This window comes from Mustela nigripes, chromosome 10, assembly GCF_022355385.1.
Source record: "Mustela nigripes isolate SB6536 chromosome 10, MUSNIG.SB6536, whole genome shotgun sequence".
Taxonomy (NCBI): Eukaryota; Metazoa; Chordata; class Mammalia; order Carnivora; family Mustelidae; genus Mustela; species Mustela nigripes.
Window position 1 is genome coordinate 22,884,747 of NC_081566.1, and position 14,964 is coordinate 22,899,710.

Consider the following 14,964-nt stretch of genomic DNA (forward strand, 5'->3'; position numbering starts at 1 on the left):
AAAGGACCAGAGAAGAACCATAAAAAAAAAACCAGTAAACAATTAACAAAATGGCAATAAGTATATACATATCAGTAATTACTTTAAACGTAAATGCACTAAAAGCTCCGGTCAAAAGACACAGGATAACAAATGGATTAAAAACAAAAAACAGGGGCACCTGGGTGGCTCAATGGGTTAAGCCCGCTGCCTTCGGCTCAGGTCTTGATCTCAGGGTCCTGGGATCAAGTCCCGCATTGGGCTCTCTGCTCAGCAGGGAGTCTGCTTCCCTCTCTCTCTCTCTGCCTGCCTCTCTGCCTACTTGTGATCTCTGTCTGTCAAATACATAAATAAAATCTTTAACAAAAAACCCCTAAGACACATCTACATGCTGCCTTACAAGAGACTCACTTCAGACCTAAAGACACATGCATACTGAAAGTAAAGGGCGGAAAAAAATATACCATGCAAATGGAAGTATTTAAAAAAGAAAAAAGGAAAAAGAAAAAAGATAAAAGCCTTTTTCTTTTTTAAATACTTCCATTTGCATGGTATCAGTTTTAGTTTACTTTTAGTTTAGTTTAGTTTAGCAAATGGTATTAGTTTTAGTTTAGTATTAGTTTCACAGAACTAAATAAGGTGGCAATATGTCAGACAAAGTAGACTTTAAAACAAAACTGTAACAAGAGACAAATAAAGGCATTACATAATGATAAAGAGATCGATTCAATAAGAAAATATAACCATTGTAAACATCTATGCACCCAACATAGGAACACCTAAATACATTAAGTGAATAATAGAAGACATAAAGGGAGAAGCTGATAATGATGCAGTAATAGTAGGGGACTTGAACACCCCCTTACACTTGAACACCCACTTACATCAATGAACAGATCACTCAAACAGAAAATAAGGAAGCAATGGCTCTGAACAACACAGCAGACCAGACAGACTTAACAAATATTAATGTAACATTCCATCCAAAAACAGCAGTATACACATTCTTTTCAAGTTCTTTTCATTGTCCAGAATAGATCACGTTAAGCCAAAAATAAGACTCAATAAATTTAAGAATACTGAAACTGTATCAAGCTTCTTTTACAAACATAGCAGTATGAAGCTAGAAATCAATTACAAGACAAAACTGCAAAAAAACCAGAAACACATGGAGGCTAAACAACATGCTATTAAGCAACAAATGAATCAATAAAGAAGCCAAAAAGTAAATGAAAAAATGGATGGAGACAGATGAAAATGAAAACACAATGATCCAAAATCTCTGGGATGCAGCAAAAGCAGTTCTAAGAGGGAAGTATATAAGGATACAGCCTTACCTCAAGAAGCAAGAAAAATCTCAAACAATTTAAACTACATCTAAAGGAGCTAGAAAAAGAAGAACAAATCCTAAAGTTAGTAGGAGAAAGTAAATAATAAAGGTGAGAATAGAAATAAATGAAATGGAGATTAAAATCAATAGACAAGATCAATGAAACCAAGAGCTGGTTCTCTGAAAAGATAAACAAAAGTGATATATCTTTAGCCAGAGTCATTAAGGTAAAAAGAGAGGATTCAAACAAATAGTATCAAAAATGAAACACAAAACAAACCAATACTACAAAAATACAAAAAAACTCTAAGAGAATACTACACAAAATTATATGCCAACAACCTGGACAATCTAGAAAATGGTAATTCCTGAGAACATACAATCTCCCAAAACTGAATCCGGAAGAAATAGAAAATATAAACAGACTAATTACTAGTAACAAAATTGAGTCAGTAATCAAAAAATCCCCAAGAAATAGAGGTGCAGAACCAGATGGGCTTCACAGGCGAATTCTACCAAACATTTAAATAAGGAGTTTAATACCTACTCTTTCAAACTACTCCAAAAAATAAAAGATGAAGGAATGCTTCCAAATTCATTCCATGAGCCAGAATTGCCCTGACACCAAAACCAAAGACACTACCAAAAAAAGAAAACTATAGGTTTTCCTAATATCCCTAAAGAAAATACAAGACAAAAATCCTCATCAAAGTATTAGCAAACCAAGTTCAACAATACATTGGAAGCCTCATTTATCACAACCAAGTGTGATTTATTCTAGGAATGCCAGAGTGGTTCAATATCCACAAATCAATCAACTTTATACAACCCATTAACAAAATGAAAGTTAAAAACCATATGGTCATCTCAATAGACTGAGAAGGCTTTTGACAAAATTCGACAACTGTTCATGATAAATATCAACAAAGCAGATATGGAGGGAACGTAATTCAATATAATAAAGGCCATGTATGACAAATCCACAGCTAACATCATACTCCATAGTGAAAAACTGAAAGCTTTCCCCTCTCAGGAAGACAAGGATGTCCACTGCTGCCACTTTTATTTAACACAGTATTAGAGGTCTTAGCTACTTCAATCAGAAAGGAAAAAGAAATAAAAGGTACCCAAGTTGGTAAGGAAGAACTAAAACTGTCACTATTTGCAAATAACATGATACTATATACAGAAGACCTTAAAAACTCCATCAATAATCTTTAGAATAAATGAGTTCAGTAAAGTTGCAGGACACAAAATTAATAACAGAAATCTGTTGCGTTTCTTCTTTTTAAAGATTTTATTTATTTATTTTACAGACAGAGATCACAAGTAGGCAGAGAAGCAGGCAGAGAGAGAGGGGGAAGCAGGCTCCCCACTAAGCAAAGAGCCCCATGTGGGGCTCGATCCCAGAACCCTGGAATCATGACCTGAGCTGAAGGCAGAGGCTTTAACCCACTGAGCCACTCAGGCGCCCCTCTGTCGCATTTCTGTACACTAATAATGAAGTAACTGAAAGAGAAATTAAAACAATCCCATTTACAATTGCACCAAAAAGAACAAAATACCTAGGAATAAACTTAACCAAGTGAAAGACCCGTACTCTGAAAAATATAAAACACCAATGAAAGAAATTAAAGATGACGCAAATGAAAAGATACACCATGTTCATGCATTAGAAGAACCAATATTGTTAAAATGTCGACACAACCCAAAGCAATCTGGAGATTCAATCCAATTCCTATCAAAATATCAAGTGATTTTTTTAAGATTTATTTGAGAGAGAGGAGAGGGGGGGAAAAAAAAGGAGGCATAGCAGAGGGAGGGGGAGAATCCCAAGTAGACTTCCCATTGAGCATGGACCCTGATGCAGAGCTTAGTCTCATGACCCTGAGACCATGACCTATGCCAAAACCAAAAGTCAGATACTCAACTGACTGCCACCCAGGTGCTCCAATACCACCAATATTTTTCACAGAACTAAATAAATAATCCTAAAATTTATGTGGACCACAAAAGATCCTGAACAGCCAAAGCAATCTTGAAAAAGAACAAAGTCAGAGGTATCACAATCCTGGATTTCAAGACATACTACAAAGGTATGGTAATCAAAATAGTATGAGACTGGCACAAAATTGGAAACATGGATCAACTGAACAGAACGCCCAAAAATAAACTCATGCTTATATGTTCAATTAATCTATAACAAAGGAGGCAAGAATGTACAATGGGGAAAGAAATTCTTTTTCAATAAACTTGGCAGTTACATGCAAAAGAATTTAACTGGACCACTTTCTTACATTATACACAAAAATAAACTCAAGGGCGCCTGGGTGGCTCAGTGGGTTAAGCCTCTACCTTTGGCTCAGGTCATGATCTCAGGATCCTAGGATGGAGTCCCGCATTGGGCTCTCTGCTTGGCAGGGAGCCTGCTTCCTCCAGCTCCTCCTCTCTCTCTCTGCCTGCCTCTCTGCCTACTTGTGATCTCTGTCAAATAAACAAATTCTTTAAAATAAATAAATAAACAAACAAACAAACACAAAATAGATTAAAGACCCAAATTTGAGACATCAAACCATAAAGCTCCTAAAAGAAAACAAAGGCAGTAATCTCTTAGACATCAGCCTTAGTAACATTTTTCTAGATATGTCTCCTCTGGCAGGGGAAATGAAAGCATAAATAAACTACTGGGACCACATCAAACTAAAGAACTTTTGCACAACAAAGGAAAACAAAATGAAAAGACAACTTACTGAATGGGAGAATATATTTGCAAATGACATATCCAATAAGGAGTTCATATCCAAAATACATAAAAAACTTCTACAACTCAACACTAAAAATAATGCAAATAAAAATGGACAGAAAATATGAATAAACATTTTTTGAAAAAGACCATACAGACAGCCAACAGAAAAGATGACGAACATTTTTAATCATGAGGGAAATGCAAAATCAATACCACAGTGAGAAATCACCTTATACCCATCAGAATGGCTAGTATCAAGATAAGAAATAGATAAGTGTTGACATGGAGATGGAGAAAAGGGCACCCTTGTGCACTGTTGGTGGGAATGTAAATTGTGCAACCACTGTTGAAAAAAAAAAGTTTCCCTCAAAAAAAAAATTTTTTTTAAATAAAGATAGCATACAATACAGTAATTCCACTACTGGGTATTTAGTCAAAGAAATGAAAACACTAATTCAAAAAGATATATGCACCCCTACATTTACGGCAGTATTATTTACAATAGCCAACTTACAGAAGCAACCTAAGTGTCTATCTACAGATGAATGCACAAAGCTCTAGTGTATACACGAGGGAATATTAGTGAGCTATAAAAGTAAATGAAATCTTGCCATCTGTGACAACATGGATAAACCTAGAGAGTATTATGCTAAGTACAGTAAGTCAGACAGAGAAAGACAAATACTGGATGATTTCACTGTTATGTGTACTCTAAAAATGAAAACAAAATGGAAACAATAACAAATACAGAGAACTGACAGTTGTCAGAAGGGAGGGCAGTCAGGGGAAATAGCAAAATAGGTGAAGAATATGAAGAGGTACAACCTCCAGTTATAAAATAAACAGGTCACAGGAATGAAAAATATAGCATAGAAAATACAGTCAATAATAGTGCAGTAACACTGTATGGTGACAGAATGTAACTACACTTACCATGGTGAGTACAGCAGAATGTATGGGGAGCTACCAAATCACTATGTTGTACACCCAGAAGTAATATAATTGTATGTCAACTACATGTCAATTTTTTTAAATAGGGTTTGCCTCAGATTGTGATTCAACTCACCAGGTGGTAGTGGCTTCATATCAGAATCAAACACCAGTAAGTCTTGTTCTCCTTCCCTGAACTCAACATGGAGAATGTCACTAAGAGCTCCAACAAGTTCTGTCACATTTAAGAAGCCCAATTTTTTTGGTGAAAGTTGCTCTTTAAAGATTACCTGTCCAAAAAAAAAAAAAAAAAAAAAAAACAGAAATAACTTAAAACATACATAATAGGAATACAACATATGCCCTTAAACAATGCCCCTTAATTTGGACTTAGTCAAACTAAATTTGTAAGAGTCAGTGAACTCATGTATTCCAGTAATACCAACCTAGAGACCTAAAGTCATTTCTAGGCCAGTTTCAAGTTCCTTTTAAAGTATATGGTAAGGGGCGCCTGGGTGGCTCAGAGGTTAAAGCCTCTGCCTTCGGCTTGGGTCATGATCCCGGGGTCCTGGGATCGAGCCCCGCATGGGGCTCTCTGGTGGGTGGGGAGTCTGCTTCCTCCTCTCTCTCTCTGCCTGCCTCTCTGCCTACTTGTGATCTCTGTCAAATAAATAAATAAAATCTCAAAAAAAAAAAATAAAATAAAGTGTATGGTAAATTGAAGTGAAAATTAGGAGGGCTTTTGGCCTCTCATTTTTAACAGTCTGATTATAAAGCAAAAGTCTTAAAAAGAGAGGGGGGCGATGCACAAAATATAAAAGTCATAATAAAACTGGCTTTTTAAAAATTATTTATTTAATTTCTTTTCAGTGTAACAGACTTCATTGTTTATGCACCACACCCAGTGCTCCATGCAATACGTGCCCTCCATAATACCCACCACCAGGCTCCCCCAACCTCCCACACCCTCTCCCTTTCAAACCCTCAGATTGTTTTTCAGAGTCCATAGTCTCTCATGATTCATCTCCCCCTCCAATTTCCCTCAACTCCCTTCTCCTCTCCATCTCCCCATGTCTATTTCTTATTTTCAGATAAAGTATTCACTAGCACTTTCAACATGTAATCAAGTAATAATACTATTTTAAAATATTTCCTTAAAATTTTATGATTTCATCCTAGATGTTTGGATTAATAAGCAGGTGTCAGGGACGCCAGGGTGGCTCAGTGGGTTAAGCCGCTGCCATCGGCTCAAGTCATGATCTCAGGGTCCTGGGATCGAGTCCCGTATCGGGCTCTCTGTTCAGCAGGAAGCCTGCTTCCTCCTCTCTCTCTCTGCCTGCCTCTCTGCCTACTTGTGATCTCTCTCTGTCAAATAAATAAATAAAATCTTTAAAAAAAAATAAGCAGGGGGTGGGATTATGGACATTGGGGAGGGTATGTGCTTTGGTGAGTGCTGTGAAGTGTGTAAACCTGGTGATTCACAGACCTGTACCCCTGGGGATAAAAATATATGTTTATAAAAAATAAAAAAATAAAAAATAAAAAATAAAAATAAGCAGGTGTCAGTGTATCTGCTTGATTTTCTGGACTTGCAAAAGAAGAAAAATTTTACCAAATATAGAAAAATATATATGGGATATATACAAAATACGTTTGGTTTAAACTGCACAATGAATTGGAAGTTTGCCCTTGTTAGTGAGATCCCCCATTAAAATGTTCAAATTCCTAAACCTCTGTCTCCCTAACCATGGTAAAGCCAATGAACTCATCATAATTCTTTTTCTGTTCCTTTAGCTAGACCAGGAAATAAACAATTGCTCTGACTTCAACACCCTGGGGAAAACTGGCAGGAACACAGAAGGTAAACACTCTAAAAGAACTAACTCTTGACAGAGGATAGAACTGCTGTATACCTTCTTGTTCATGGACAGTATGGGACCCAACTCAACTCTTTATGACTTCTCCCAAGACACTTGAAAAACAGAGGCCCAGCATCAGCCAAGTCATTGTTCTAAAGGGTCGCTAATATACATCTATAGCTAGTCATGAATATCCCAAGAGAGAAAAGTCTGGTAGAAGAAAGGGGAAGGATGATGGTGAATGAGACTTGAATCTCTCCTTCTTAGCACATTATATATTATGGCTTCTTTCCCTTTTGTGTTCATTAGTCTCTTTATTGGTTTATCTTCTCTGTAAAGTGCCTAGTATGATGAATACGCAGGCCATTCAAGCACATGACTAATCTGGGAAGGATTTCATTAATTTTTTAATACATGTCATTTAGGAGTCTCAAAAAAGTATATGGCAAAACTAAGTCTCTGACCCAATCCCATCCTTCAGTGGCACAGGAGATCTCTTCCCTGGAGGTAACCAATTACTCCACGTTCTTGCATAAACCCTCATCTTCAGTTTCTTGAGCGACTTTCTAGAAACTGTCAAAATCTGAACACACATCATATTTCGGCATAATAGATTATATCTATTGTACATGTTAATACAGAGATAATCCCCTATCAGTACATGACAGAGTTGAGTTCTGCTTTGTAGATGGAGAATTAGTATTACTAAGTATAAGTATTACTAAGTATAAGTATTACTAAGTTGGTTCTGTCCATTGATGGATATTTAAGGACATTTTTTCCTTAATTTCTTTGTTCCGTCTCCAGCATTACAGACTCCAAACCATAAGCACTTCTCTCTTCCAATTCAACTTAGAGTTTATATTTGTGCCCTCAAATATATGAATATATCCTATTACGTAATTTATCTCTTCACTGTGTGGATTTTGCAAGATGACATTCCAGTGCAAAAACTGTTTTCTGTTTTCTGGATCAAAGGCTTGGTCAGACTCATGCTCTGTGATTGAAGTAAATAATTTATAAAGGGGCATATAATGTCTGGTTGTCTCTTTTTTGGTGGTGTCAGGAGCCATTCCTGGTCCATACCTAGATCTGCTATTTTATTAAGGGTTTTAACATAGTGAAATTCTATCAATTCTTTTTTGTTACTTAGTTGGAACATTTTATGGATATGCTCCCCTCATCAGCTACCGGGTTACCCAGTTATACCAGTTCATTTAGCAAAGCCAGGATAAGTGATTGGCTTTCTCTTTATTATTTTTCAAGAAAATAAATCGGTTCTCTATCATCCTCCATGATGACCAGTTAGTTTTTAATATCATAGAAACTCAAAGAATTAAACATTTGATGGGCTTCAAACCACTGCATGTATTAACCTTACTGACGATTCCCAAAATAAGTCTTCAAGGGGATTCCTAAGCCCTTCTGATGTGAACCTAGTCTTTAATAGGTTCCTTATTAGTCTGGAATGAAAAGATATTCCAGGTTCTATTTATGCAACTATAATATGTTTATACACACAATTAAAATTATCCTGTAATTGCTTTCATCTATCCCATAATTATTACTATACTCTATACCACATTATACAACAATCCCCAAATTGAGTAACAGGACTAACACTAGGACCATCAATATAATAAAAGCAATTAAACTTTTATGCCTATGCTGACTACTTCTCTGTCATTTTGTGGAATTGTTCTTTATCTACATTATCAGACTATATAGCCATCATGTACTATATTATCTCCTTCTAACCTTCATTTGCTCTTACTTTTACAAGGAGCGGTCACTGTCAGTTCTTTTGTTGTTACCTCTCAACAGTTCCAGTTTTCTTAAGTTCATTCAACAGTAGACTCCTTGAGAAGGACTCATGAGAACAATAGTTCTTGAATTCTCGCATGGTGATGACAGCTTCTCTGGTGCTCTATACTTGAAGGTTAATTTTGCTAGCTATAAAACCATTAGCTACATTTTTTTTCCTTGAGTATATGAAATATGTTATGCCCTTTTCTTCTAGCATAAAATACTGCTGTGAAAATATCCATAATCTAATTCTGTCTCCCTTATAAATCACTTGCTCTTTTGGTTTAGATGTCCAAAGGATTGTTCTTTTCCTTTAAGTCCAATAATTTGATGTGGGTCTTTCTGGTGAACATTCCCAAGTATGTCATGTGTTCTTTCAATACACAGCTTCAAATCTTCCATTTTAGTAAAGTTCACTCAAACTATAGTTTTCAGTATTTGTTGTTTCACTCTTTGGTTTTATTATTTATATGTTGGCTCTTCTCTGCGTGTTTTCAAAATCTGTTACTTTCTCTTATGTCTTTACCTTTGTTCATTTTTTCTAACATATTCTTATAAAAAAATTTCAAACATGAGGCGCCTGGATGGCTCAGTTGTCAAGTGTCTGCCTTCAGCTCAGGTCATGATCTCAGGTTCCTGGGATCGAGCTCCGCATCAGGCTCCCTGCCCAGCGAGGCATCTGCTTCTCCCTCTCCCACTCCCCCTGCTTGTGTTCCCTCTCTCACTGCCTCTCTCTCTCTCTCTGTCAAATAATTAAAATCTTTAAAAAAAAAAAAAGTCAAACATGGCAGGAGGTGAAAAACTTGGACAGTGAACACCTACAGGCTCAGTGATATAATTATTAGTATTCTCCTATATTTGCTTTATCATCTACCCATCCACCTACCAATCATGTTATCCTTTGTACATTTTAGAGTAACCTCCAAACATCAGTAACGGTAACCCCAAAGTAAGTTAGCATGCACATAATTAATTGGTTTCAATACGTTAGTTTTTTTAAGGTAAAACTGACATACACTGAAACACTTCAAAACTTCAGGTGACCATTCAATGGCTTTGATAAAAGCTAAACTGTATAACCCAAACCCCTGTTCCATACATAGAACACTTCCCTCAGCTCAGCAAGTCCTCCCTTGCCTAGAGACAAATAAGTCTTTTCCACCACAGAGTTTATTTATGTGTTTATTTAGCTATTCTAGTAGGAAAACCTCCTACAGTACTATTCTGCGTAAGGCTTTGTTCACCAGCAAGTGCTTCTCAGATTCATCCATGTTGGTTCATGTATTAGTTTATGTCTTCTTAAAGGTGAATAAGTATTTGACTGTAAAAATATACGACAATTTCTTTATTCATTTTCCCACTGGTGAATAATAGGGCTGTTTTCAGTTTGGGCTATTTAGTATAATGCTGTTATGAATAATACGTTCAAGTCTTTTGGGGAAAGGACACAGGCTTTGATTTTTCTTGGGAAACATCTGGATCAAGGGGGTAAATATATGGTTATTTTATAAGAAACAGAACAATTTTGAAAGTAGTTGTACCATTTTATACTTGCATTAAAAATGTATGAGAGTTTACTATCATGCATGCACATATCTGCATTTGCAAACTGTACATTTTTTGCAATTTTTTAAATACACTGTCGGGCTTTCTGTAACAGAGCTACAAAAGGTTCTTTATGTATTCTGGATTTAAGCCTTTTTTTAGATGTATGATTGTAAATATTTCTCCCCAGTCTGTGATCTGCCTATTAATTTTTAAGTAGTCTCCTAACTTTAATAAAATCTCATTATCAATTTTCCTTTAAACGATTATTGCTTTCTATGTCCTAAGAAACTCTTTATCTACCCCCAGGTTATGAATATGTGTTTTCTTCAAGATGCTTTAATTTTCAACCTTTTCATTTGAGTCTATAATATCTCTCACATTAACTTTTGTACACGGTACGAGGTTGAGGTTCATTTTTCTCCTTTAGGGATATTCAGTTGTTCCAGCACCATTTTCTGAACAGATATTACTTTCCCCATTTAATTCCTTTGGCAACTCTGTCAAAAATCACTTGAGCACATACATATGAATGGATCTCTTCATGTATGCTCCTATATGACAAATTCATGGGTTTTTCAATGTTTACAAATAGCCTGCAGGAATTTTGATGAAGAATATAATGCATCTAAAGCCTAACAACAATATAAAGACTTCTCAGCCATGAATGTGTTACCTCTTGCATTTCTCTCAGCAATGTTTAGTAGTTTTCAGTGTAGATGTCTTATATTTCTTTGTTAATCTTATTTTCAAGTTACTTAAGTTTGACAGAAATTTCTAAATTTCTATTTATTTTCTGCCATTATATAGAAATGTAACAGGTTTTTCAAATATTAACCATATCTTGTTAGTTCTAGTAGTTTTTTCATGGATTCCTGAATATATTCTACCTAGATAAACATATTTCCTGCAAATACAGACAATTTTACTTCTCCTCTTCAGGTTCAATTTATATCTTTTAAGGGATTTGTTCATTTCTTCTAAGCTATCAAATGACTCGCACAGTTGTTTATAATATTCCCTTGTCATTTTATATCTATAGGATCTATAATGACAAAGTCTCTCTCTTTCATGATACTGTAATGTGTCATTTTTTTCTTTTTAAGTTTCCAGTGGTTCACCAATTTTGGTGAACTTCCAAAGAATCAACATTTGGCTTAATTTTAAGTGCAAATTTATTGGTTTCTATCCTTAGCTTCATCACTTTGTTCCTCCTACCTGTTCTGAGTTTACTTTGCCCCTCTTTTTCTAGCCTGCTTAAGGTAGACCCCTAGGTCAATGATGATTTTATCGTTTTCTTCTTTTCTAATTTAGACATTTCAGAACTATCAATTCTCCTGTGAGGGCTGCTTTGGCTACATCTCACAGATTTTGATATGCTGTATTTTCATTATCATTCAGTTGGAAATATTTTCTAATTTCTCTAATAATGGTTTAGAAAAATGGTGTTTAATTTTCAAATTATTTGAAAGGTTAAATTCTTAAATAATCTGTTGTTTGACTTATAATTTAATCCCTTCATAATCAGAAAGCATACTCTAAGATTTCGGTATTTTGAAATTTGTTAGAACTTAATTCTATAGCCAACTAATGTTCTATCTTGGCAAATGTCTCATATGCACTTGAATTGAGAGTATATTCTGCACTGTTGAGTCTCTTGTTCTAAAAAGTGGACCAAGATGGTAAAGAGGGTGGCTCAGATTTTCTACATCCTTATACATTTTTTTACTATTCTATCAATTGCTGGAAAAAGAAAATGTATTTGTGGAATTCATTATTTTGTCAATTTTTGGATCATTTATTTTAAAATATTAGGTAAATACACATTTAAATGTTGTGTCTTCCTAAAGAATTGATCCTCAAACTATAAGATACCTAGGAATAAACCTAACCAAAGGGATAAGAATCTATACTCAGAAAACTATAAAGTACTCATGAAAGAAATTGAGGAAGACACAAAGAAATGGAAAAATGTTCCATGCTCCTGGATTGGAAGAACAAATATTGTGAAAATGTCTATGCTACCTAAAGCAATCTACACATTTAATGCAATCCCTATCAAAATCTCCCCATTTTTTTCCAAAGAAATGAAACAAATAATCCTAAAATTTATATGGAACCAGAAAAGACCTGAATAGCCAAAGGAATATTGAAAAAAAAAAAAGCCAAAGTTGGTAGCATCACAATTCCGGACTTCAAGCTCTATTACAAAGCTGTCATCATCAAGACAGTATGGTACTGGCACAAAAACAGACATATAGATCAATGGAACGGAATAGAGAGCCCAGAAATAGACCCTCAACTCTATGGTCAACTAATCTTTGACAAAGCAGGAAAGAATGTCCAATGGAAAAAAAGACAGCCTCTTCAATAAATGGTGTTGGGAAAACTGGACAGCCACATGCAGAAAAATGAAATTGGACCATTTCCTTACACCACACACGAAAATAGACTCAAAATGGATGAAGGACCTCAAAGTGAGAAAGGAATCCATCAAAATCCTGGAGGAGAACACAGGCAGCAACCTCTTCGACCTGAGCCGCAACAACTTCTTCCTAGGAACATCGCCAAAGGCAAGGGAAGCAAGAGCAAAAATGAACTATTGGGATTTCATCAGATCAAAAGCTTTTGCACAGCAAAGGAAACAGTTAACAAAACCAAAAGACAACTGACAGAATGAGAGAAGATATTTGCAAACGACATATTAGATAAAGGGCTAGTGTCCAAAATCTATAAAGAACTTAGCAAACTCAACACCCAAAGAACAAATAATCCAATCAAGAAATGGGCAGAGGACATGAACAGACATTTATGCAAAGAAGACATCCAGGTGGCCAACAGGCACATGAAAAAGTGCTCCATATCACTCGGCATCAGGGAAATACAAATCAAAACCACAATGACATATCTCCTCACACCAGTCAGAATGGCTAAAATTAACAAGTCAGGAAATGACAGATGCTGGCGAGGATGCGGAGAAAGGGGAACCTTCCTACACTGTTGGTGGGAATGCAAGCTGGTGCAACCACTCCGGAAAACAGCATGGAGGTTCCTCAGAAAGTTGAAAACAGAGCTACACTATGACCCAGCAATTGCACTACTGGGTATTTACCCTAAAGATACAAACGTAGTGATCCGAAGGGGCACGTGTACCCGAATGTTTATAGCAGCAATGTCTACAATAACCAAACTATGGAAAGAACCTAGATGTCCACCAACAGATGAATGTATAAAGAAGATGTGGTATATATACATAATGGAATACTATACAGCCATCAAAATAAATGAAATCTTGCCATTTGCGACAACGTGGATGGAACTAGAGGGTATTATGCTTAGTGAAATAAGTCAATCAGAGAAAGACAAATATCATACGATCTCCCTGATATGAGGAAGTGGAAATGCAACATGGGAGGTTTGGGGGGTAGGGAAGGAAAAAAATGAAACAAGACGGGATCGGGAGGGAGACAAACCGTAAGTGACTCTTAATCTCACAAAACAAACTGAGGGTTGCTGGGGGGAGTGGGGAAGGGAGAGGGTAGGATTATGGACATTGGGGAGGGTATATGCTATGGTAAGTGCTGTGAAGTGTGTAAACCTGGCGATTCACAGACCTGTACCCCTGGGGATAAAAATACATTATATGTTTATAAAAAAAAAATTAAATAAATTCAAAAAAACAAAACAAAACAAAACAAAAAAGAATCGATCCTCTATCCTTATATAATGGCCCTCTGATAATACATATTGCCTTGAACTCTGCTTTATCTCAATTTTTAAAATCAATTCAGTTCTTTTTTGCTTATTTCATGTATGTCTTCTCCATCTTTTACTTTTAGTCTCTGTCTTTATATTTACACTGTGTTTCTTGTTAATGTTAGCTAGTTGCATCTTTACATCCTCTCACAATTTCATTAATTCTAATGTTTCACCCACTTACATTTCTGAAATTAATATAATTGGATTTATAGTTACTATTTTGCTATTTTTTTAAAGTAAGCTCCATGCCCACTGTAGAGCCCAATATGGGGCTCAAACTTACAGCCCTGAGATCAAGACCTGAGCTAAAATCAAGAGTTAGATGCATAACTGACTAAGCCACCCAGATGCCCCAACATTTTTCTATTTAATTTCTTCTGATTCCATCTGTATTCCGTTCCTCTCAAACTTTGTTCCATTGTTGTCTTTCAAGCAAGACAGCTGAACAATAAACCCATCTTCCTTTGGGTTCACTGAGTATCTCTGTATAATTCCATTTTAATTTATCTACTGTTTTTATAGCTGCAACTCTGCATTTTTATGGCTATTTTTTACACCCTTAATTTTCGATATCACTGTACTACCTCACATAAAATATAAAGAACCTCATAGCTCAATGTACTCCAATTATGCTCTGGTTTTCATGTGCATTACATCCACATCATCTACATGCTATAAACCCAGTTACACAATGTTATAATTTTTGCTTAAAGCAGTCATATATTTAAGTGATGAAAGAAGAGTCTTATATATAAAAGACCACTTACCATTTCCCATGCTCTTCAATTCTCCCTGTGGATTTAAGTGCAATCTAGCATCATTTGTTCAGCCTGAAGAATGTTCTTTAGAATTTCTTATAGTGCAGGGCTGCTTACTATTAATTTGCAATTTTTGATAATTTGAAAATGTCTTTATTTTACCTTCATTCTTGAACACTACTATCAATAGGTATAAAATTTTGGCCTAACATTATTTTTCCTATGAGCACTTTAAAGATGTCCCTCCACTTG

The 14,964-nt window shown here is 35.7% G+C and overlaps 1 protein-coding gene across 2 annotated transcripts in view; it reads right to left on the reverse strand.

Annotated features, from left to right (window-relative positions):
• Positions 1 to 14,964, reverse strand: part of TDRD5 (tudor domain containing 5) — an 89,167-nt gene that overhangs the window by 40,569 nt on the left and 33,634 nt on the right. For both annotated transcript variants that reach the window (XM_059414034.1, XM_059414033.1), the window contains exon 6: positions 5,122 to 5,275. In XM_059414034.1, coding sequence (XP_059270017.1) covers positions 5,122 to 5,275 — 154 coding nt within the window. The remainder of the gene's footprint in view (positions 1 to 5,121; positions 5,276 to 14,964) is intronic.